The 26325-nt window shown below is 35.2% G+C and overlaps 1 protein-coding gene and 2 long non-coding RNA genes across 5 annotated transcripts in view; 2 read left to right on the forward strand and 1 right to left on the reverse strand.

The window, feature by feature from the left end:
- Window positions 1–1618, forward strand: part of LOC128550664 (uncharacterized) — a 54115-nt gene extending 52497 nt beyond the window's left edge. The window contains exon 2 of the long non-coding RNA XR_008368369.1: window positions 1396–1618. This is a non-coding gene — a long non-coding RNA (uncharacterized LOC128550664). The remainder of the gene's footprint in view (window positions 1–1395) is intronic.
- Window positions 1–26325, reverse strand: part of LOC123538763 (voltage-dependent L-type calcium channel subunit beta-1-like) — a 133779-nt gene that overhangs the window by 94407 nt on the left and 13047 nt on the right. Inside the window, exon 1 of one of the 3 annotated variants that reach the window (XM_045323079.2) lies at window positions 12164–12819. The exons of the other annotated variants lie outside the window; for them this stretch is intronic. Within the exon in view, the coding sequence (XP_045179014.2) occupies window positions 12164–12196 (33 nt within the window). The 5' untranslated portion in view covers window positions 12197–12819. Of the gene's footprint in view, window positions 1–12163; window positions 12820–26325 lie in introns of those variants that run through there. 3 annotated transcript variants of the gene reach the window in all.
- On the forward strand, window positions 9299–9870 carry LOC128550663 (uncharacterized). The gene is made up of 2 exons (XR_008368368.1): window positions 9299–9555; window positions 9830–9870. It is a non-coding gene; the product is annotated as an uncharacterized LOC128550663 (long non-coding RNA).

A 26325-nucleotide genomic window follows, 5' to 3' on the forward strand; every position in this document is an offset into this window, starting at 1 on the left:
AGTGACCTAGTTTTTGACCTCAGATAACCCATATTCAAAACGGACCTAGTTTTCATCAAGGCAATCACTCTGACCAAATTTCATGAAGATCAATTGAAAAATACATCCTCTATTGCATACACAATGTTTTTCTTCGATTTGACCTAATGACCTAGTTTTTGACCCCAGATGACCCATTTTGGAAATCAGCCTAGATTTTATCAAGGTAATCATTCTGGCTAAATTTCATGAAGATCAGTTGAAAAATACAGCCTCTATTGCATACACAAGGTTTTTCTTTGATTTGACCTAGTGACCTAGTTTTTGACCCCAGATGACCCATTTTCGAACTTGGTCTAAATTTCATCAAGGCAATCATTCTGACCAAAATTCATGAAGATCAATTGAAAAATACAGCCTCTATCGCATACACAAGGTTTTTACGTGATATGACCTAGTGACCTAGTTTTTGACCCCAGATGACCCATTTTCAAACTCGGCCTAGATTTCATCAAGGTAATCATTCTAACCAAAATTCATGAAGATCAATTGAAAAATACCGCCTCTATCGCATACACAAGGTTTTTCTTTGATTTGACCTAGTGACCTAGTTTTTGACCCGAGATGACCCATTTTCGAACTCAGCCTAGACTTCATCAAGGCAATCATTCTGACCAAAATTCATGAAGATCAATTGAAAAATACAGCCTCTATCGCATACACAAGGTTTTTCTTTGATTTGACCTAGTGACCTAGTTTTTGACCCGAGATGACCCATTTTCGAACTCGGCCTAGATTTCACCAAGGTTATCATTCTGACCAATATTCATGAAGAAGAATTGAAAAATACAGCCTCTATCGCATACACAAGGTTTTTCTTTGATTTGACCAAGTGACCTAGTTTTTGAACCCAGATGACCCATTTTCGAACTCTGCTTAGATTTCATCAAGGTTATCATTCTGACCAACATTCATGAAGATTAATTGAAAACTACCACCTCTATCGCATACACAAGGTTTTTCTTTGATTTGACCTAGTGACCTAGTTTTTGACCCGAGATGACCCATTTTCGAACTCGGCCTAGATTTCATCAAAGTTATCATTCTGACCAATATTCATGGAGATTAAATGAAAAATACAGCCTCTATCGCATACACAAGGTTTTTCTTTGATTTGACCTAGTGACCTAGTTTTTGACCCGAGATGATCCATTTTCGAACTCGGCCTAGATTTCATCAAGGTTATCATTCTGACCAATATTCATGAAGATTAATTGAAAAATACAGCCTCTATCGCATACACAAGCTAAATGTTGACAGACGACGGACGACAGACGACAGACGCCAGACGACAGACGACGGACGACGGACGCCGGACATCGAGCGATCAGAAAAACTCACCTGAGCATTGCTCAGGTGAGCTAAAAATCCATCCATCGATGACAAAGATATGGACCGGACACGCCCATCAATGCACTATCCTTTAACGTCTAAGTGTGACCTTGACCTTTGAGCTACGGACCTGGGTTTTGCGCACGACACGTCGTCTTACTGTGGTACACATTCATGCCAAGTAATTTGAAAATCCATCCATCGATGACAAAGATATGGACCGGACACGCCCATCAATGCACTATCCTTTAATGTCTAAGTGTGACCTTGACCTTTGAGCTACGGACCTGGGTCTTGTGCGCGACACGTCGTCTTACTGTGGTACACATTCATGCCAAGTTATTTGAAAATCCATCCATCGATGACAAAGATATGGACCGGACACGAAAATTGCGGACAGACCGACAGACGGTTCAAAAACTATATGCCTCCCTTTGGGGGCATAAAAAATCTGAAGTACTGAAGAGCCACACATCTAAAGCTTTCTCAAATGTGATAAAAATAATTTGGGACGGGAATTTTTGTGGAAGGTACTGGGAGAGGTAAAGAAACTAGTTTTGGCCTACTTTGTACTTGAAAGATTTTTGTCAAGTAACTAAGGGAAGTAATCACAAAATCACAACCAATACTCTTCTTGTCTGGAGTTGTGCCCCATTATACAATAGCTTCCATTAACATTTGCTTTCTGCTGAAAATTTTTGGTAACAGGAGTACCTAAATTTCATAATGATTTAGTTTTCATACTTCATTTTTTTCATGCTGAAAGGCAATATTCAATCTGAAAAATCTGGTCATCATTCCATGAAAAACCCAGAGAAATAATAATCTTATGAGACAATCAAGGTATTTGAAATATACTCTACTTCAAGATCTGAAGGCTTAGATATTTAAAATATAGTCTAACTTAAAGATTTATAGCTTAAAATATTAAATTTTCAAATATTGTCTTCAAGATCTATGGGTAATTTTAATAAATAGTTGGTTTCAAAAAGATCATCCTTACTAAATTAATTTTCAGGGACAGAAATGGTGTTAATTACTGCCAAAAATTTACAGGTATGATAGCTTTGACCACAGGAAAGAAAGTAACATTCATAAGAAAAAATATACATGTATATACATGTAGTATCGACATAAATAAAGACTCTTAGTATATTGAATCCCTTGATATTTCAAAGTACTACATTTCTAAGAACAATCAATGGCTCAAAATATATGAGAAAAATCACACTGATGTATGAAGCAGTGAAAGTTCTTAAAACTGGCGTACTTGCAAAGATTTCAATGGGAAATACCATGTAACCACTGACTGTCGTACACAACACTGAGCAGTTATGAAAGAGCACAGTTTACCCATGCACATGTTACGCAAACATCTTTTTCTGGACGTGTAAACAACTGTCATGAAGTAGGACAGAAACAACTAATAATTTTTAATATTGAAAAAATTTTAAGCCATGCCATGATAAAACCAACATAGTGGCTTTGCGACCAGCATGGATCCAGACCAGCCTGCGTATCCGCACAGTCTAGTAAGGATCCATACTGTTCGCTTTCAAAGCCTATAGCAATTAGAGAAACCGTTAGCGAACAGCATGGATCCTGACCAGACTGCGCAGATGCGCAGGCTGGTCTGAATCCATGCTGGTTGCAAAGCCACTATGCTGGTTTTCCCATGGCATGGCTCATTTAATACTTTGTAAACCAAAACATACAAGTTACTTCAAATTATCTTACTGAAATCTAAGAGCTACATGTGCTACTCCTGCACGATAATTTAAACGACAGCATGTTTATATTATCGTTTGATTGTTTTGGTTCTCTTGCATCGCTGAACTCAAAAAGGTTGTCAATGATAGGAGTTAAGTGTATACTGTAATGTTATACAAAAATATTTTCTGTATTCAAACGCTTTCATGAAGCAAAATCATAATTATCAATCATGTTATCGTTTGACTTATCTTGCGGGATTTATACTGCTTGCATGCAGTCGCCACTGTTGATTGTATACATCTCGGAATTATTTTTTTTGCGTATCAGAAAAACTTAAGAAAATACTATATAAACTTTCAATTTCACGTTCTAAAAGTAGGTTTCGATTTTCAGTATCCTATGAACAAGAGCTGTCACAGGAGAGAGTGCGCTAGACTATTTCGATGCTGGATAGTGAAACTGGGCACATCTGAGGAAACTAGAGCTGTCGCTGGAGTGTTTAATGACTCCAATTGTGGATGAAGATATTGCACAATAGCCTGTGTCTATGTCAAAAATATCAACTTAAAGTAATAAGAGAGGTAAAGATAAAATGTATCAAAACACTATATAAGTATATCCTAAGCAAAAAGGGGCATAATTCATTAAATATTGGTGCCAGAGTTATGCAGCTTGTGTCATATAGTGTGGGTGATGATGCTGAACAACTATTTTAAGTTTGAATCAAATCCATTCAGTAATAACAGACAGAGTGAAAGTGCATCAAAACTTTAACCTAAAATTGTAAGTAAAAAGGGGGAATAATTAATGAAAAATTGGTGCCAGAGTTATGCACCTTGTGTCATATGGTGTGAGTGATGATGTTGAACAACTATTTTAAGTTTGAATCAAATCCATTCAGTAATAACAGAGACAGAGTGAAAGTGCATCAAAACTTTAACCTGAAATTCTAAGTAAAAAGGGGGAATAATTCATGAAACAAGAGCACCGCCCTGCGGGTGCTGACGCTCATCTGATTTTTTTTGTATAATAGAAATATTGTCCTACCCATAATTTTCTAAGTCTAAAAAGGGCCATCATTCTTGCAAAAAGCAGGATAGAGTTATGTTTCTTGATGTACAGTGTCCACTTATGATGGTGAAAAACTGTTGCAAGTTTTAAAGCAATAGCTTTGATAGTTTATGAGAAAAGTTGACTTAAACATAATACTCAACCAAGAAAATGATTTTCTAAGTCCAAAAGGGGCAATAATTATTGCAAAAAGCAGGATGGAGTTATGTTGCTTGCTGTACAGGGTCAGCTTATGATGGTGAACAAGTGTTGCAAGTTTCAAAGCAATAGCTTTGATAGTTTAAGAGAAAAGGTTGACCTAAACATAAAACTTAACCAAGAAATCTGATATTTTCTAAGTCCAAAAGGGGCCATAAATCTTGCAAAAAGCAGGATGGAGTTATGTTTCTTGCTGTACAGGGTCAGCTTATGATGGTGAACAAGAGTTGCAAGTTTTAAAGCAATAGCTTTGATAGTTTAGGATAAAAACTGACCTAAACATAAAACTTAACCAAGAAAACTGATTTTCTAAGTCCAAAAGGGGCAATAATTCTTGCAAAAAGCAAGATGGAGTTATGCTTCTTGATGTACAGGGTCTGCTTATGATGGTGAACAAGTATTCTAAGTTTCAAAGCAATAGCTTTGATAGTTTAGGAGAAAAGTTGACCTAAACATAAAACTTAACCAAGAAATCTGATATTTTCTAAGTACAAAAGGGGCCATAAATCTTGCAAAAAGCAAGATGGAGTTATGTTTCTTGCTATACAGGGTCAGCTTATGATGGTGAACAAGTATTCCAAGTTTCAAAGCAATAGCTTTGATAGTTTAGGAGAAAAGCTGACCTAAACATAAAACTTAACCAGGCAACGCCGACGCCGACGCCGACGCCGACGCCGACGCCGACAACCGCTCAAGTGATGACAATAACATTTTTTTTCAAAAAATCAGATGAGCTAAAAATGGTGCCAGAGTTATGCACCTTGTGTCATATGATGTGGGTGATGATGTTGAACAACTATTTTAAGTTTGAATCAAATCCATTCAGTAATAACAGAGATAGAGTGAAAGTGCATCAAAACTTTAACCTGAAAATCTAAGTGAAAAGGGGGGATAATTCATGAAATATTGGTGCCAGAGTTATGGCCCTTATGTCAGATGATGTGGATGATGATGAGGAATAAGTATTTCAAGTTTGAATCAAATCCATCAAGTAATTACAGAGATAAGTTGAAAAAAGAGAAAGTGCACCAAAACTTTAACCAAAGTGGGGACGCGGAAAGACGCTGACGCCAACGCCAGGGCGAGTAGGATAGCTCTCCTTATACTTCGTATAGTCGAGCTAAAAATAAGCGAATACAAAGTAACAAAATTGCTATTTACATAGTCTGAAACTTTAAATAAAAGATATAAATGCTGGCAATTCCATAGAATGTACTTTAAACACCCTTCTGTTTACAAATGCATGGTTTAACTAAGTTTGTATAATCCACCGAGGTGTTCAGAATGGCATTTACCTTGCAGAACTGCAGCAACAGAAACCTCTGTTAATGTAATGCAAACATTCTCTAGTATAAACAAAATGTCTCTGTTGTTTCTGTGAGATAAAAACAAACTGGAGCTATCACTAAGGTGATTACTATCCCCAGTCACTCTGACACAGGGAAAGAAAAATGATTTGACAAAAATTTAAGCTACTTCATTTGATATTTGAGGTCTAAGTGTGACTTTCAACTTAATGTGCTCTGCATGTTGTCTTGATGTGGTAAATAAATGGTGCTGGTTTTATGAAAATCTTTCAAGTGGTTAAGACAATAAGGAGCAGACACCAAATTAAGCTGTATGAGCTCTGACCTTCAAGTGGATCTAGTAGCCTTGGCTGTGAGCTCTGCACAGTTGTCTTGCTCAGGTAAATACTACATACATACTGATTTAAATGAAAGCTTCCAAACGGCTTAGAATAAACAAGTTTAAGCTATTTAACCTCTGACCTAAAGTGTGACTTTGACCTTGGATCTAATGACCTTCCAAATGCTTTAGAAGATCTGGAACAGACGGACAGATGAAACAACAGATGGACTATCAGGCAGATATGTGTGACTCCAATATAGCCCCTACATACTTTATAATGTATCTTTCAGTATATGACATTTCCCCTTTCTTTAGCAAACCCAACAGAAGAACTATTAAGTCATAGTTGCCTGTCTTTTACATGATGAATCCGATATGTTAAAATCTTGCTATCATATGGAAAGCTTTTTGTTGTTGCCGTTGATTAAATAAGCACCATTTGAAACTTTGATCACTAATATAGCTTCCCTGCCTTTTAGTAAGCCTTAAAACTTCAATGCAACTTTGTTGCCAAGTCCTTTCAAATTACCTTACCTTACTGTATATCTTTGGAAATTATCAAACCATTCTGAAGAGCATAGAAAATTTCATATAAAGTACATGGAGCTTCTCAAGTAACATTATGGGCGCAGTTTAGTGCATCATCACTGTGTCAAGTGAGACTTGAGCACAAAACCGTGTCCAATGTGACTTGAACACAAAAACATGTCCAGTGAGACTTGAATACAGAATCGTATTTAGCTAGACTTGAGCTCACAATCAAGTCCAGTGAGACCTGAACACGCAACCATGTCCAGTGTGACTTGAGCACACAACCATGTCCAGTGTGACTTGAGAACACAACCATGTCCAGTGTGACTTGAGCACACAACCATGTCCAGTGTGACTTGAACACAACCATGTCCAGTGTGACTTGAGCACACAACGGTTTCTACTGAGACTAGAACATACAAATGTTTCCCATTAGTCTTGAGCACACAACCGTGTCCAGTGAGACCTGAACACACAACCATGTCCAGTGTGACTTGAGAACACAATAGTGTCCAGTGAGACTTGAGCACACAACGTTTCTACTGAGACTAGAAACACACAAATGTCCATTGTGCTTGAGACACAACATGTCCAGTGATGACTTTAGAACACAACCATGTCCAGTGTGACTTGAGAACACAATAGTGTCCAGTGAGACTTGAGCACACAACCTTGTCCAGTGAGACTTGAGCACACAACCATGTCCAGTGTGACTTGAGAACACAACCATGTCCAGTGTGACTTGAGAACACAACCATGTCCAGTGAGACTTGAGCACACAACCTTGTCCAGTGGACTTGAGCACACAACCTTGTCCAGTGGACTTGAGCATACAACAGTGTCCTGGCAGTGAGACTTGAGCACACAACCTTGTCCAGTGGACTTGAGCATACAACAGCGTCCTGGCAGTGAGACTTGAGCACACAACCTTGTCCAGTGGACTTGAGCATACAACAGCGTCCTGGCAGTGAGACTTGAACACACAACCAATTCCAGTGAGACTTGAGCACACAACTGTGTCCTTGGTGAGACTTGAGCACACAACCAAGTCCAGTGAGACTTGAACACAACTGTGTCCTGTGAGGGTTGAGCACACAACCATGTCCAGTGAGACTTGAGAACAAGATTTCCCAGCTGTGTCAGTGTACATAATTAAGGATAATTTGTTTAATCATTGGGATTGACACAAAAACGTAACGTTCACAAATATCAATGATTTCACAGTACAACTCAAGACTTTGACAGAGAAGCCTTTTTAGTTTACAATAAAACTAACAATGACACTTCATGCACTGCTTTATACGAAGCCATTGACAGTTCTAGAAAGATACACAACCGCTTCTGTACTTCCTGATAAGGTACAATGAAGTTTGTTGTCATCAAATCTTGACTGCAGAACTATATTGCTAAAAACATACCATCCACTGTTAGCTGTTTACCCTGCTAAATTTCTATAATGAACTAGTCCATCTTTCAATCTGGACAATATCATTAACGCTTACCAAAGAGATACTGATTGACTGGTACATAAACAGTGCAGACCGTGATCAGACTGCACAGACATGGATTTTTTATTAAATCAAGGGCAATAACTCTAAGGGAAATTGACCAATCAATAAAAAATTTGACGGGCATCATCGCAGTATGTTGGTGCATGTTTATTTCAAGTTTCATGAAATTCTATAGATCCTAGTTACTGAGGAAAAGCTGCAGACAGACACACGGACACACGCACAATAGTGATGGACGGACAACGCCATTTCAATACCCCGCTCCCGATTTCATTGGCGGGGGATAATAAAACAGTGCTTAAAAGAAAAGCATTTGTTATATTTCATTTCTTCTATTAATTGACAAATATGGTATGCAAGAAGAAGAATTTGTCACAAGCTGAACGTTTGGGTAACTGCTTTGTAGTAACTCGGTACAACCTTGTTACTGCCAAACAGTCATACTGTAAAATCTGGTAAATAAGCGTATACGCTTATAATAATTTTAGTGACACTTTTATGTGCCTATTTTTGATATGCGCTTATACTTAAGCCAAAACTATACGCTTATATTTGATACGCGCTTACAGAAAAGCCATGTGCACCTATTTTTGATATATTAGGAAAATTGACAGTGCTTACCTTGGTTGAGAAAACGAAAGTAAAACATGGTCATGGACGTGCGCAGTGAACTACTTCCTTTTATTGCATTCAGTATTTATACATAATGAAAGCATAATGATCAGACATAATTTGCAAATAATGTTCAATCTCTCTGACCATTCAATCATTGTTCAACACTAAGATTGTAACATTTTATCCATATTGTTTTTACAGACTTACAAATGAATGACAAACTGTTATGATAACGCAAACAACTTTTCTGGCAGATCTATTCATACTTACTTTCATTTATAGTAAACGCAACTTGACCCCGATGGTTGACCTTTGCATTATAATACATAATGAGGCACAACCTATTATTGAAAAGGAGTGTGAGTAAAAACACGAGCTGCACGAGAAAAAGGAAATATAAATTTATGTAGATATAAATTAGTGTATTCATGGTATTGGAAATTTTAACTGATCAAATGTAAGTACATATACCTTGAAACTGCAATGTATACAAACTAATACAGTATAAATATACACGACTACCCTAAGCACCCTTGATTTCCATAATGAAATAATCGATATGAATAATCAGCCTAAGGTCAACCATCGTGGTCAAGTTGCGACTACTATACTGAGGAGGCAGTAAACAGTTTTGAGCTGTTAGTGTCAAATTGGCCGGGGTGAAATTTACAAATAAGAGGCAATTTACGGAATGAAGTGCATATTTGAACTTCTAAATAATAATAATTGCTAGAATTGAAGTTTCAGCGGCTAGAATTGAGTTTCATTTATTTAAAAAAAATAAGTTGAGTAGCCTTGATCTTGATAGTATGACGTAATGACTTGCAGGAGCGTATACATGCTTCCTCTGAGCTAGCTTAAAGTGGGGTTGTCATTTTAGCAGGGACCTCAGGAAAACTGGAACAGTGAAGAAACGGTACGGATGGCACATATATTTGAGCTTATTTTCAGATTTTACAGTGTTACTGGAGTATGGAACAGTGTAGCAGTTGGGGGCTATCATTTTCAGGACATTTTCTGCAGCGATTTAAAAATTGGCAAATTTAGCTTTTTTCGTCATCAGTTTCCGCGACCTGGAGAGCACAAAATTCAGGTCTTGTACACAGAAAACTAGATATTAGAGATGTATTGTAGATGGTTTGTAACGATAGACATACAGTGATGTTAATGTTGCAATATCTTTATTTCAGGTGTGTGGTTACAGACTTTTGTGTGAGGTTTTGAAAGTTAGGTAGGCGACTGTAGGCCGAGGAGCTCAGAAAACTGTTTACTGCCTCCTGAAAACATTTTGTTTTAAAAAAGCATGATTATCATAAACAATTATCGTTTTATCAGACAATAGATGTTAAAATCTTTTAACACCCATGGCTATTCAACAGGTAAGAACACTTGTCACCTGTATTTATGATAAACAATTATCAGGGTATACAGTTAATAATGTCTTTTTGCTGCATCTGATGTTTGTTTACCAGTAATCGGATATGCACCAACTTTCAAGACAAAATTATGGTAAGGGCATGACATGCGCTTATTATCCCTTACAGAATAACGGTAAGGCTGTATGCGCTTACTTTTGATATGCGCTTATATTTGAATATGTGCTTATTTACCAGATTCTACAGTAACTATTTCCATCTGCGCCTTCAATCAGTGAAAGATTCTTATACTCTATAGATACCCATAATTCAGGCAGTTGAACAAACATACAGAAAGAATAGGTCATATATTAATTTATCTAAGTTTCATGATGACTACTCAAGAAATATATGGCAAGATCTTGTGACACCACAAAATTTGTTCAAGAAATAAAGTCCATATAAAGAGGTTACAACAGTAATACTGTTGACGGGTATATAGATAATACACAATAATTTAAATAAAGGAAGGGATATCTCAAAAACTAATGCCAAATCCAATGCACAGTGAATATGAATGTTATGATTTTATATGACCTTCGTTCACACGTTTTGGAATCAACCTTAAAAAATTAATGTGTCCAACAAGTGGGGCATATTTACAAAGTTCCAATTTTCACAATCAGTTTATCAAGACACCATTTTAGTCATACAGAAAAACTGTTAACATGAAAAACCTTTAACTCAAGTCATTCATTAAGTTTCATGAAACAGGGCCATGAAAGATACTGCCATTACAGTAAACCCTGTTCTGACCACCTGCAAACAGGAACAACAGTTCTAAATATATTTTGTACCGTCAAACTTGTATGCACAGACCACCCTTTGGAAATGGAAGGTGTTCTTTGATAGGAGATTTCTTTGCACACATATTAACACTATATATATATATATATATACTGTGAATTTCCCCCACCCCCTCCAGGGTTTTCTGTTGCTTTTATGGTTGTCAATCTACAAATTTAATCATAGTAGTAAAATTCTCATTCACTTTATGTATTAAGGTCAAAATCCTCTACTTCATATCCCTGTGACCAAAACCACGAAACTTTGTGCCCACAAAAATAAATTATTTCAGTGTATAAAAATATTGGCCTTTATAAGCAGGTGGTAGAGTGGCCTATTTTGGAGATGTTCCTTTTAAATACAGGTTTTTACTGAATCCTTTTTCCGCCATTGAGTCTTTTGACCAGACAGATACACGTTGACTTGAAATTAAGCATCTAATTTCAACTTTTCACACTAAAAATTTACCACGAAAAGTCGAAAACTTGAAGTTTTTAACATAACAATTGTCGTGCAAACGTCAACTTCTCGATCTATAATCAAGCGCGAAAAGTAGAAATTTAAAAGCCTTAACTTCAACTTCTCGCGCAAAGATGTCCCGCAAAAAGTATAAATCTTGAAGGTTTTGACCCGAGAATTGTCGTGCAAACATCAACTTGTTGACCCATAATCTAGCACCAAATGTTGAAATGAAGTGGCCTATTTTCAACTTTTTGACCAAGACTTTGGCCGGTATTTTCGCGATATTATTGCTTATATTTTTACTTTTCATTCTAGGACTAACTAACTAACCCTAACCCTAACCCTAGAAGGAAAAGTCGAAATTTAAGCGTAATATCGCGAAATTATTGGCCAAACAACTGGCACGGCAAGTAGAAGACTTAAATTTATACTTTTCACCCTACAAATTCAGTCGGTAAGTTGACATCTGCACCCAGTTGTTACGTTACAAACTTTGACTTTTCAACTTTTCGAGGAAATATCTTAGAACGAGAAGTTGAAATTAGCTCTCTTAATTTCTACTTTTCCACTTGATTCTAGGTAGAAAGTTGACGTTTGCATGACAATTGTCGGGTCAAAAACCAATTCCAAGATTTCGACTTCGCTGTAAATTTATAGCACAAAAAGTTGAAATTAGATGCTTAATTTCAAGTTTTCACGTATCTGTCCAGTCGAAAAGTTGATGGTAGAAACAGGATTCCGTAGTTTTACTATATTTCAAGCTGTGAACTACTACCTTCAAACAAAGATCATTTTTTGGTCTCCTCAAAAGCATGGTCATTATACTCAAGTCTGACTGTACTTCAATATTATTTTGCTTACCTGAAAATAGCTCTCAATATTCTGCAATGTCATTTTCCCTTTTCGGTTAAATTCCACCTTGATTTAACATACACTAAAAAACAGAAATCATCTGAGCCTAGAATGCAACACTTCTGTGTAACACTTCTGAATGGAATAAAATTATGTTGTAAATGTTTTTACTCACTAAATCTAGTAATACAATTTATACCATTTAATGATATTCAGTTATCTATACTGAAAAACACAAAAATTTTCAAATTCTGAAAATTCATTTAACATTTTATGTCCCGCATAACAAAGCTTGTGTAATCGAATATAACAGTTTAATTTAATAGCAGAAACTTTGTCAAAAGAAACTTTTTTTTTAATTCAAAAGCTATTTATTTTTCTTTTAATACAATTTAGCACAAATGGTAAAAATAAGAATACAGCTTTGAAACAGTCACAAAATGGTAAGAAAACCACCACTACAATAGTTTAATCCCTTTAGCAAATATTTCTCTATCAGTTTAACACAGTCTAACTGACCATTTCAATCATAATTCCATACATATAGCACTGTGTAAAATTGTTTCTAAATTCCCAATTTAGTTACCTTGCTGTTTTTGAAAACTTTAAAAACAATAAAATATTTATCTCTCAATTATACAAACAATACCGTATCAAGTCCATAATTTTCTCAGTTAATACACCAATAATACATAATGCATAAGTATGGTTAATATATACTGGTTACGACTATTGGATAATTTAGCGCGAGATGATCTTTTGTCATGTATTATGGGACATAAACAACAAATGCAATAATGCACTGATCATAATAACAGTATGTAAGCCTGGTTTTCTGTCATTCAGTCTGCATTTTTCCACACAAAAAATGACAGTAATTCCATGTGATGGTAAGTCCATTAACACATCATAATTAATTTTCTATATTGTTGGCTTATGAGTAACCCTAGATAAGACATAGACATGGTGAAAACAGAAGCTTTGTGTGAGTGTGTCGGTGTGGGGGGGGGAGGGGTTAACGTCTTTTTCTACAAAGTTTTAAGTAATATAAACGATGGTGTCTACTTGTAGCAGTGAGCACATTGCCCAACTTTATAGTGTTGCCTCACTGGAAAATCATGCCGTAAGCACGTGACATGATACCCTACCCAGTCACATTATACTGACACCAGGCTGACCAGTCCTAGCACTACCCTCTTAATGCTGAGTGCCAAGCGAGGAAGCTACTAAGTACCATTTTTTAAGTCTTTGGTATGACACAGTGGGGGATCGAACCCACGACCTCCTGATACAATGTTACTTCTAACGATGTTTTTAGCAGCCTATATTTTATGTCTAAAGGACACCGGTGCTTCCCAATCCCTTTCTGACATTGTATATTGTTTCATGACAGACTCTATATGTAATATTTTTTATGATTACTGCAACATAAACTTTTGAGCACTCCATGTGTATTTTTAACAGTGTCACGGGCCATAACTCTGGTGTGGCTGTGTGAAATCCCAATTAATGATGCACAACCAGGAGCACAACTTTAGGTGCTAAATGTTGTAAGGTTTGGTGACTCTATGTCAAGTACTTTTTGTGATACGCACGACATAAATTTGGACAGACGGACAGACAGATGGACAAGGCAACTCTTTATATGCCCTTAAACAATTTGAGGGTACAAAAAATATACCCTTTTACTATTAAACAACATAAAAGGATGTAGCACGTGTCAAGATTTGAACCTAAACCATGATGTAACATGACTGAAGAGTTAAACAACTTTCTATACATGCCTCTGGCTTCGCAAACATGGATAAGATTTCTTGACTGATTATTCAACTGTGATAAAATGAAAATGATAAAGACTGTAATGACATGGCATAACATGACAGAGACTGCTGATAAGATGGTAACATGACAGAACCAATTCAACCCTTCATATGATATAAAATGATTAAAGCTTAGCATCCTCTGAAGTGATGTAACATGTTTTATTTTAAGCCACCCTTGAAGTGATGTAACATGTTTTATGTTTAGCATACCTTGAAGTGATGTAACATGTTTTATGTTAAGCATCCCTTGAAGTGATGTAACAATGTTTTAAGTTTAGCATCCCTTGAAGTGATGTAACAATGTTTTAAGTTTAGCATCCCTTGAAGTGATGTAACATGTTTTATGTTAAGCATCCCTTGAAGTGATGTAACAATGTTTTAAGTTTAGCATCCTTTGAAGTGATGTAACATGTTTTATGTTAAGCATCCCTTGAAGTGATGTAACAATGTTTTATGTTTAGCATCCCTTGAAGTGATGTAACATGTTTTATGTTAAGCATCCCTTGAAGTGATGTAACATGTTTCATGTTAAGCATCCCTTGAAGTGATGTAACATGTTTTATGTTTAGCATCCCTTGAAGTGATGTAACATGTTTCAAGTTTAGCATCCCTTGAAGTGATGTAACATGCTTTATGTTAAGCATCCCTTGAAGTGATGTAACATGTTTTATGTTTAGTATCCCTTGAAGTGATGTAACAATGTTTTAAGTTTAGCATCCGTTGAAGTGATGTAACATGTTTTATGTTAAGCATCCCTTGAAGTGATGTAACAATGTTTTAAGTTTAGCATCCCTTGAAGTGATGTAACATGTTTTATGTTTAGTATGCCTTGAAGTGATGTTTCAATGTTTCAAGTTTAGCATCCCTTGAAGTGATGTAACATGTTTTATGTTAAGCATCCCTTGAAGTGATGTAACAATGTATTAAGTTTAGCATCCCTTGAAGTGATGTAACATGTTTTATGTTAAGCATCCCTTGAAGTGATGTAACATGTTTTATGTTAAGCATCCCTTGAAGTGATGTAACATGTTTTATGTTTAGTATCCCTTGAAGTGATGTAACATGTTTCAAGTTTAGCATCCCTTGAAGTGATGTAACAATGTTTAATGTTTAGTATCCCTTGAAGTGATGTAACATGTTTTATGTTAAGCATCCCTTGAAGTGATGTAACATGTTTTATGTTTAGTATCCCTTGAAGTGATGTAACATGTTTAAAGTTTAGCATCCCTTGAAGTGATGTAACATGTTTTATGTTAAGCATCCCTTGAAGTGATGTAACATGTTTAAAGTTTAGCATCCCTTGAAGTGATGTAACATGTTTTATGTTAAGCATCCCTTGAAGTGATGTAACATGTTTTATGTTTAGTATCCCTTGAAGTGATGTAACAATGTTCTAAGTTTAGTATCCCTTGAAGTGATGTAACATGTTATATGTTTAGTATCCCTTGAAGTGATGTAACATGTTTTATGGTAAGCATCCCTTGAAGTTATGTAACATGTTTTATGTTTAGTATCCCTTGAAGTGATGTAACAATGTTTAATGTTTAGTATCCCTTGAAGTGATGTAACAATGTTTAATGTTTAGCATGCCCTGAAGTGATGTAACATGTTTTATGTTTAGCATGCCCTGAAGTGATGTAACAATGTTTTATGTTTAGCATCCCTTGAAGTGATGTAACATGTTTTTTGTTTAGTATCCCTTGAAGTGATGTAACATGTTTTATGTTTAGTATCCCTTGAAGTGATATAACATGTTTTATGTTTAGTATCCCTTGAAGTGATGTAACATGTTTTATGTTTAGTATCCCTTGAAGTGATGTAACATGTTTCAAGTTTAGTATCCCTTGAAGTGATGTAACATGTTTCATGTTTAGTATCCCTTGAAGTGATGTAACATGTTTCAAGTTTAGTATCCCTTGAAGTGATGTAACATGTTTCATGTTTAGTATCCCTTGAAGTTATGTAACAATGTTTTATGTTTAGTATCCCTTGAAGTGATGTAACATGTTTTTTGTTTAGCATCCCTTGAAGTGATGTAACATGTTTTATGTTTAGTATCCCTTGAAGTGATGTAACAATGTTTTAAGTTTAGTATCCCTTGAAGTGATGTAACATGTTTTATGCTTAGTATCCCTTGAAGTGTTGTAACAATGTTTTATGTTTAGTATCCCTTGAAGTGATGTAACAATGTTTCAAGTTTAGCATCCCTTGAAGTGATGTAACATGTTTTATGTTAAGCATCCCTTGAAGTGATGTTACAATGTTTTAAGTTTAGCATCCCTTGAAGTGATGTAACATGTTTTATGTTAAGCATCCCTTGAAGTGATGTAACATGTTTTAAGTTTAGCATCCCTTGAAGTGATGTAACATGTTTTATGTTAAGCATCCCTTGAAGTGATGTAACATGTTTTATGTTAAGCATCCCTTGAAGTGATGTAACATGTTTTATGTTTAGTATCCCTTGAAGTGATGTTACATGTTTCAAGTTTAGCATCCCTTGAAGTGATGTAAACATGTTTTATGTTAAGCATCCCTTGAAGTGATGTAACAATGTTTTAAGTTTAGCATCCCTTGAAGTGATGTAACATGTTTTATGTTAAGCATCCCTTGAAGTGATGTAACATGTTTTATGTTTAGTATCCCTTGAAGTGATGTAACAATGTTTTATGTTTAGTATCCCTTGAAGTGATGTAACATGTTTTATGTTAAGCATCCCTTGAAGTGATGGAACATGTTTTATGTTTAGTATCCCTTGAAATGATGTAACATGTTTCAAGTTTAGCATCCCTTGAAGTGATGTAACAATGTTTAATGTTTAGTATCCCTTGAAGTGATGTAACATGTTTTATGTTTAGCATCCCTTGAAGTGATGTAACAATGTTTTATGTTTAGTATCCCTTGAAGTGATGTAACATGTTTTATGTTTAGTATCCCTTGAAGTGATGGAACATGTTTTATGTTTAGTATCCCTTGAAGTGATGTAACATGTTTTATGTTTAGCATCCCTTGAAGTGATGTAACAATGTTTTATGTTTAGCATCCCTTGAAGTGATGTAACATGTTTTTTGTTTAGGATCCCTTGAAGTGATGTAACATGTTTTATGTTTAGTATCCCTTGAAGTGATATAACATGTTTTATGTTTAGTATCCCTTGAAGTGATATAACATGTTTCAAGTTTAGTATCCCTTGAAGTGATGTAACATGTTTAATGTTTAGTATCCCTTGAAGTGATGTAACATGTTTTATGTTTAGCATCCCTTGAAGTGATGTAACAATGTTTTATGTTTAGCATCCCTTGAAGTGATGTAACAATGTTTTATGTTTAGCATCCCTTGAAGTGATGTAACAATGTTTAATGTTTAGTATCCCTTGAAGTGATGTAACATCTTTTATGTTAAGCATCCCTTGAAGTGATGGAACATGTTTTATGTTTAGCATCCCTTGAAATGATGTAACATGTTTCAAGTTTAGCATCCCTTGAAGTGATGTAACAATGTTTAATGTTTAGTATCCCTTGAAGTGATGTAACATGTTTTATGTTTAGCATCCCTTGAAGTGATGTAACAATGTTTTATGTTTAGTATCCCTTGAAGTGATGTAACATGTTTTATGTTAAGCATCCCTTGAAGTGATGGAACATGTTTTATGTTTAGTATCCCTTGAAATGATGTAACATGTTTCAAGTTTAGCATCCCTTGAAGTGATGTAACAATGTTTAATGTTTAGAATCCCTTGAAGTGATGTAACATGTTTTATGTTTAGCATCCCTTGAAGTGATGTAACAATGTTTTATGTTTAGTATCCCTTGAAGTGATGTAACATGTTTTTTGTTTAGTATCCCTTGAAGTGATGTAACATGTTTTATGTTTAGTATCCCTTGAAGTGATATAACATGTTTTATGTTTAGTATCCCTTGAAGTGATGTAACATGTTTCAAGTTTAGTATCCCTTGAAGTGATGTAACATGTTTAATGTTTAGTATCCCTTGAAGTGATGTAACATGTTTTATGTTTAGCATCCCTTGAAGTGATGTAACAATGTTTAATGTTTAGCATCCCTTGAAGTGATGTAACATGTTTTATGTTTAGCATCCCTTGAAGTGATGTAACAATGTTTTATGTTTAGCATCCCTTGAAGTGATGTAACCATGTTTAATGTTTAGTATCCCTTGAAGTGATGTAACATGTTTTATGTTTAGCATCCCTTGAAGTGATGTAACAATGTTTTATGTTTAGCATCCCTTGAAGTGATGTAATATGTTTTTTGTTTAGCATCCCTTGAAGTGATGTAACATGTTTTATGTTTAGTATCCCTTGAAGTGATGTAACAATGTTTTATGTTTAGTATCCCTTGAAGTGATGTAACATGTTTTATTTTTAGTATCCCTTGAAGTGATGTAACATGTTTTATGTTTAGTATCCCTTGAAGTGATGTAACATGTTTCAAGTTTAGCATCCCTTGAAGTGATGTAACAATGTTTTATGTTTAGTACCCCTTGAAGTGATGTAACATGTTTTATGTTTAGTATCCCTTGAAGTGATGTAACAATGTTTTATGTTTAGTATCCCTTGAAGTGATGTTACATGTTTCAAGTTTAGCATCCCTTGAAGTGATGTAACATGTTTCAAGTTTAGTATGCCTTGAAGTGATGTAACATGTTTTATGTTTAGTATGCCTTGAAGTGATGTAACATGTTTTATGTTTAGTATCCCTTGAAGTGATGGAACATGTTTTATGTTTAGCATCCCTTGAAGTGATGTAACATGTTTCAAGTTTAGCATCCCTTGAAGTGATGTAACATGTTTCAAGTTTAGCATCCCTTGAAGTGATGTAACATGTTTCAAGTTTAGTATGCCTTGAAGTGATGTAACATGTTTTATGTTTAGTATGCCTTGAAGTGATGTAACATGTTTCAAGTTTAGCATCCCTTGAAGTGATGTAACATGTTTCAAGTTTAGTATGCCTTGAAGTGATGTAACATGTTTTATGTTTAGTATGCCTTGAAGTGATGTAACATGTTTCAAGTTTAGCATCCCTTGAAGTGATGTAACATGTTTTATGTTTAGTATCCCTTGAAGTGATGTAATATGTTTTTTGTTTAGCATCCCTTGAAGTGATGTAACATGTTTTATGTTTAGTATCCCTTGAAGTGATGTAACATGTTTCAAGTTTAGCATCCCTTGAAGTGATGTAACATGTTTCAAGTTTAGTATCCCTTGAAGTGATGTAACATGTTTCAAGTTTAGCATCCCTTGAAGTGATGTAACATGTTTCAAGTTTAGCATCCCTTGAAGTGATGTAACAATGTTTTATGTTTAGTATCCCTTGAAGTGATGTAACATGTTTTATGTTTAGTATCCCTTGAAGTGATGTTACATTTTTCATGTTTAGCATCCCTTGAAGTGATGTAACATGTTTCAAGTTTAGCATCCCTTGAAGTAATGTAACAATGTTTAATGTTTAGTATCCCTTGAAGTGATGTAACATGTTTTATGTTTAGTATCCCTTGAAGTGATGTAATATGTTTTTTGTTTAGCATCCCTTGAAGTGATGTAACATGTTTTATGTTTAGTATCCCTTGAAGTGATGTAACATGTTTCAAGTTTAGCATCCCTTGAAGTGATGTAACAATGTTTTATGTTTAGTATCCCTTGAAGTGATGTAACATGTTTTTTGTTAAGCATCCCCTGAAGTGATGTAACATTTTTCATGTTTAGCATACCTTGAAGTGATGTAACATGATCTTAAAGTTTAGTATCCCTTAACATGAAGGGAACTTTTAACCTCCTTACATGATATGATTCTGTATGAAATATTAGCACGTCCAAGGCCCAGAACACTAAACATGACTATATTGTATTAAAGGGACTGGCCTCCAGTTTGTTCGACAACAAAAAACAAGAGCTGTCACTAATGGTGACAAATGCCCCTGCAGTGCCTTGACCTTTGACCTGGTGACCTTGACCTTTCACCTGGTGACCCCAAAGTCAGTAGGGGTCCTGTACTCAATAAGTACTATCAGCATGTGAAGTTTGAAGGTCCTGGGTGCAGTGGTTCGCCAGTAAAGTGCCTTCATGTAAAAAGTTAACATTGGCCCCTGTGACCTTGACCTTTGACGTGGTGACCCTAAAGTCAGTAGGTTTCTTGTACTCAATAAGTACTATCAGCATGTGAAGTTTGAAGGTCCTCAGTGGTTCACGAGTAAAGTGCCTTCATGCAAAAAATTTGGCCCCTGTGGCCTTGACCTTTTTCTTTCTTTTTTGTTGGATTTAACGTCACACCGACACATGATAGGTCATATGGCGACTTTCCAGCTTTAATGGTAGAGGAAGACCCCAGGTGCCCCTCCGTGCATTAATTCATCACGAGTGGGCACCTGGGTAGAACCACCGACCTTCTGTAAGCCAGCTGGATGGCTTCTCACATGAAGAATTCAATGCCCCGAGTGAGGCTCGAACCCACATCGATGCAGGGCAAGTGATCTGAAGTCAGCGACCTTAACCACTCGGCCACAGAAACTTGGTGACCCCAAAGTCAGTAGGGGTGGTGTACTCAATAAGTACTATCAGCATGTGAAGTTTGAAGGTCCTGGGTGCAGTGGTTCACAAGTAACGTGCCTTCATGCAAAAAGTTAATATTGGCCCCTGTGACCTTGACCTTTGACCTGGTGACCCTAAAGTCAGTAGGGGTGGTGTACTCAACAAGTACTATCAGTATGTGAAGTCTGAAGGTCCTGGGTGCAGTGGTTAGCGAGTAAAGTGCCTTCATGCAAAAAGTTAACATTGTGACGAACTAACGACAGTTGAAAACTAATATGTCTCCCTTCAGGGGCATAAAAATATTATTTTTAGATATCTAGAAATAAATGCTACATTTCTATAGAAGGCTTTAAAACTTAATTACTGACAAACTATATGTTACAGAAACACATGAGAATTTGCTGTTTTTACTGCTTTTTATGCGTTTGTAATGCTTTTATTCCAGCTAAGCAGTCTGGATTATAAATATCTGTATTTTGAAGTCATAATTCTCTACTTTCACAATAGCGCAATTGCTTACGATGATGGGAAAATGTCTTTATTGCCGCGGTGGTTCGGGGTTCGATTCCCGACGCAGGCATCTTATTTTCTTGATTGGGAATTTTCAAAATATTTTAGAAACAAAAACTCACTTTTTAATGTTCATAATATGACCAAACTTCAATTTGAAAGAAGGATTATTTTTTTAGCCAAAATCTGGAGTTCAGTGCCTTTAAGGCTGAAGGTGAATGACACTTGATAATAAAATGATCAATCACCTCAACCTTTACCATTTAAGGATAACATGGTGACAGCCATAGTTCATATCTTGTAACTGGATGGTAATATTTAAATGAAACCTGGTGACTTTAAAGACATTCAAAATTAAAAACTTTTCACTGAGAGATTTTTCAAATTTTATCATTTTTTGGGGAGATAATTGGTATTGAAGTTAATATTGATGCCTATGGGAAATATATGATTTCTTTAATTGTGAGAATCTGAACTTGAGTTTCGAGGAAATTTTATGGTAGAAAGCTGCATTATACGATTCTGATAAAAATATCAAAAAGAAATCTAAAATTTCCCATAGGGAAAAGGAGAAAGTCCTTTTTTTCTAGTTTTCAGGGGAGATAACTCATGAAAAACCAAAATTATCAGGGGAGGTAACCTAATGGAAATTTTTGAGAACTTCTGTCACTATATAACTTGTCAATATGCATCCTATTTCTATCGTCTGACATTTTTAAAGCTTAAATTATCAAGTTGCATGTACGCTTTTGGTGAAATTGAGGTCTATTACACCATGTTATTCTTAAAATATTGTTTTGATAATGTTGTAACATGACCAAAGAATAAGATATATTTAGAAAATGAAGTATTATTAAACATTTTATGAACTCATCAGATACTTTGGAAAATGCTGATTATATAGAAATTGTAAGATGATATATTAACATGATAGAATGTACTCTCTCAGTGCTACAAAGGTTGTTGACTTTTAATATTGTGTGACAGAACATGGAGTACTACTAGTGCATGATAATTTAAACGACAGCATGACAGCATTTTTATATTATCATTTGATTTTTATGGTTCTCATGCATCGTTGAACTTAAAAAGGTTGTCAATGGTAGAAGTTTTAAAACTTCATACTGTAATGTTATACAAAATATTTTCCGTATTGAATTGTTTTAATGGAGAAAAATCATGATTATCAAGCATGTTATCGTTCGAGTTATCGTGTGGGATTTACAGGTATCACACTGACACAATTATAGGTCATATAGCCATTTTCCAGCTTTTGCTGGTGGAGAAAGACCCCAGGTGCCCATCACGAGCCAACACCGAGGTAGAACCACTAACCTTCCTTAAGCTAGATGGATGATTTCCTCACATGATAACTAGCGTTTGAACCAACATTGTTGAGGAGGAAGTGATTTGAAGTCAGCGGCCTTTCACCACTCGATCACAGAGGCCCCCTGTAAAGTAACTTTGTACAGGTTTATCATGAAAGGGTGCAAAATAAATATTGTAAACCCACTAAGACAGGTTCAACTGTATATAGAGGACATTATAATTATGAATGCCTTTTCATATTGAATTTATTAAATGAGTTGAATAAAATAATTAAATGCGAGTCTTAGCCGCTCTGCCGTGCATTTCATCAATTTCATGCAACTCATTTAATAAATTTAATGTTGAAAAACACAAATGTAATATTCTTTTTATCACATGTTAGTTTGTCCTGCCAAAACATAAGAATTCTACTTTTTTTAACTATTATAAACAAGTCAATTCAAACAATGTCTCCTATACTTTAAACAAGGTTGACATCAAAGCTTTGTGTATTTTCAAATTTATGTAATGGCTTTATTTCACTCCGCGACATCAAACATGTGATAAATAACTTCATTATCATCATCATGACCTAGACAAAATTTATTTGACCAGTTATGAAAAGTTGGAGACCTGGGTCCCAGACTGTAAAATGCTTTTGGAATTCTGTCTTTGGGCTCGAACTAAACATACAGCAGCACAGCATTATATTCAACATATTCATGTAGCTACAAGAACCAGCATGTTGCAAAATTTAATGAGATTCCATTTTTATCATCAATATCTGAAATAGTTTTTAAATTATAGCCATAAATACCAAATGGCCTCTGTTAGAAATATGACTTTGCTCAATGTATGTTATACTCAGGAATGGATATATAAAGATACAGGTTTGACTGTATCCACTGACACTTCTTCACTACTGAGACAAATTCCAAAGATTTTCTTACCAAAAATTACCATATGGTTTCCATCACTACCTCATATTCGAATATGACAAGTTAAACATAACCAGATTGCGACTGTCTACCAAACATTTTAGACGACTTTGCATACATTAACCACTATCACAGTCATTCCTTATTCTATTTGTTTTTTACGTTACCATACAGTGAAATCATTAATGTTCGTAGCAGACTTATTTTCGGGTATTTTATGGTTGCGTCAATCAACAAAATCTGATCCCGGCAATTCAGTGTATATTCCTTTTTATTATACACCTACATCCTAACTACAGCTTGTATTTTACAGGTAAATACGAACAAGCAGAAAAAAATCTGTATTGTACCTTTGTATTGCATGTTGCCGGACTACTTTCATTTAATATGCATGACCTTTCGTAATTCTATAAATAGTACACATCAAAACTACACTGTTAGAACACTGAAGATTTTGTTTAATTACAAAATGAGCAACAAAAGGTGCAGGCATATAATAAAAGGGTCATTATAACAGTAACTATATCTGGGATTTTTTATTCCAGGCTCTCAAGTGGATTTTGCCAGGTCGGATCTCACTCTGTTATCCTGTCTGGCAAAATTAATTCATCTGAGCTGAATACAGCATCTCAGATCAAGCTACTATCATTACCCTATTATATTTATCTATACCATAAATATGGCTATTAAAGAAAAAAGCGGATTTGAAACTTTGCATCACACCTACAGGTTCTTCTAATATAACTGTTACCTGTATTCTGACTGCATCCAATCATGCCATTCAGAAGTACAGAATATAAGAACAAGAGCTGTCACTAACGGTGACAAATTCCCCTCGCAGCATCTTGACCTTTGACCTGGTGACCCCAAAGTCATTAGGGGTCATGTACTCAATAAGTACTATCAGCATGTGAAGTTTGAAGGTCCTGGGTGCAGTGGTTTGCGAGTAAAGTGCCTTCGTGCGAAAAGTTAACATTGTGACGAACTAACTAACGGACGGACAGTTGAAAACTAATATGCCTCCTTTCAGGGGCATAAAAATAGATGTGTCATGTATGAGATATGTAATTCTCGATTCTTTGATAAAAAATACCTAAACACAAAGTTTGCTGACGTTACAGGTGTATCCAAACTAAAGATATTGCACATAAACCATTTTTCTATACTTTAGAAACAGTGACCCAAAGTACGGTTCAAAGCCAGATCAAGTTTGGGGATGGTAAGTCAATCATTACTAAAGTTATAAACCGGAACCACCATTTCGATGACAGTTACAGTGAGAAAATAAAAAAAAATTTAGTAACTGTGACCTTGACCTTTATCCAATAGTATCCTAATGACTTTTCACAACAAAAAAACATATTTAAAAAATAGGCTTTTTCTGTTTTTAGCAACAGTGACCCTAAATATCATCTCAAGCTAATTCTTCTGACAAACTTGCTGTACACCAAGTTCGTTGAAATCCAAACTAAAATCTTAAACCAGAAACCACCTTTATGATGAAAAAAAAATCTATTAATAGTAACTGTGACCTTGACCCAATGGCATCTGAATGACTTTCTTTACCCAATGGCATTTAAATGACTTTCTTCATCACAAAATTATTTTGACCTTGAACTTGACACCACTAACCCCATAAATATACAATCCCAACCTTGGTTTTTCTGTAAACTTAGTAATTAACCTTAAGGCCTGTTTGCACGCCCACAAAATAAACAAACATTGCAAAATATTTAAAAATTCTAAAACTTTCAGTGTGAAAAATGGCTAAAATATCCAATCAAAACCATTGCTTGAAGATAAATTCATTAATATTCAAATTATTTCAATAATTTAAGAAGTTAATATATCCATGATCGAAATTCTTTAAAACAGTGACTGCATGTATAATTGTGAATGATACTTTCTCATATATTTAAAGAACTATTGTTACAGAAAAAAATGGCTTACAGTGCTAAATATTTTACAGTCTCTGTCAATAGTGCAATACAAGTTTAAAATCCCTTACGTACATTCCAGGGTGGGAATCTCCATTCCGAACTTACACTACAAGTCATCCTAACAAATTAACAATAAACTGACAATAAATATAATCCAACAAGAAAGCTCTTTCAATCTCACATCGCTAACCTATGATCAAAACTCTTCATCTAACACTCTCTCTCTCTCTCTCTCTCTCTCTCTCTCTCTCTCTCTGACTCCCTCTGTCTGTACATGGATTTTGATAATTTTCTTAGATAGAAACAACTGAACATTAAACTTTAACCAAATTATGGTGTGGAATGTATAACCAAAATAAAACACAACATTTGACAAAATCTCAATATCTCACATAACCATCTGAAGATAAAAACACATGCTTCTGGAATTGGAACCTAGAATCCTCTAACCAAAATCAATGATAATACATATGTATACCTGACTCTTCTGGGTCCCCCCCTCCCCCACTAATTTGGGAGTGAGGTCAGGTCCTTTGAAATTGGCAGACATCTCTACTGTTAAAAAGTCATATTTTATATCAAAATGTTACATATAAACTGTTATATATTTCAAAAACTTAAAGACTCTTTGGTACAGCCTAATAATTTGGTTGGAAATATAAAAAAAAAATCACCTAGGGATTTTGAAACTGGGAAAAAATACAATATATGCCATTAGCACTTATTAAGGGCCAAATTTTGCTCCAAAACTGGCCTGAAAAATAATACACTGAACTCACAACATCTCATACAATTTCAGAAGCTCAGGACAGCTATAAAAAACCTTAAATGTCACGGCAACTTCATGGAGCATTCACCCTGTTTCTCTGAATTATCATATTCTTTCAATTGTCTAATTTTCCTAAATAAAACAGCTCATAACATGGTGTATGTCTAAAGAACTCTAACCATATTAAGCTAATTGGTTAATAGTGCCCGGTAGAGAGCTAACATTCTGTAATGGTGTTAATAATTCATGTTGCCATTTTATGGTCTTACACAAAATACCAACTGGTGGAAATTATAAATCTTTGATGTGTAAATGTGCCACATAGACCTCAGAAAACTATCCT

This window comes from Mercenaria mercenaria, chromosome 18 (genome assembly GCF_021730395.1).
Source record: "Mercenaria mercenaria strain notata chromosome 18, MADL_Memer_1, whole genome shotgun sequence".
In the NCBI taxonomy this organism is placed as follows: domain Eukaryota; kingdom Metazoa; phylum Mollusca; class Bivalvia; order Venerida; family Veneridae; genus Mercenaria; species Mercenaria mercenaria.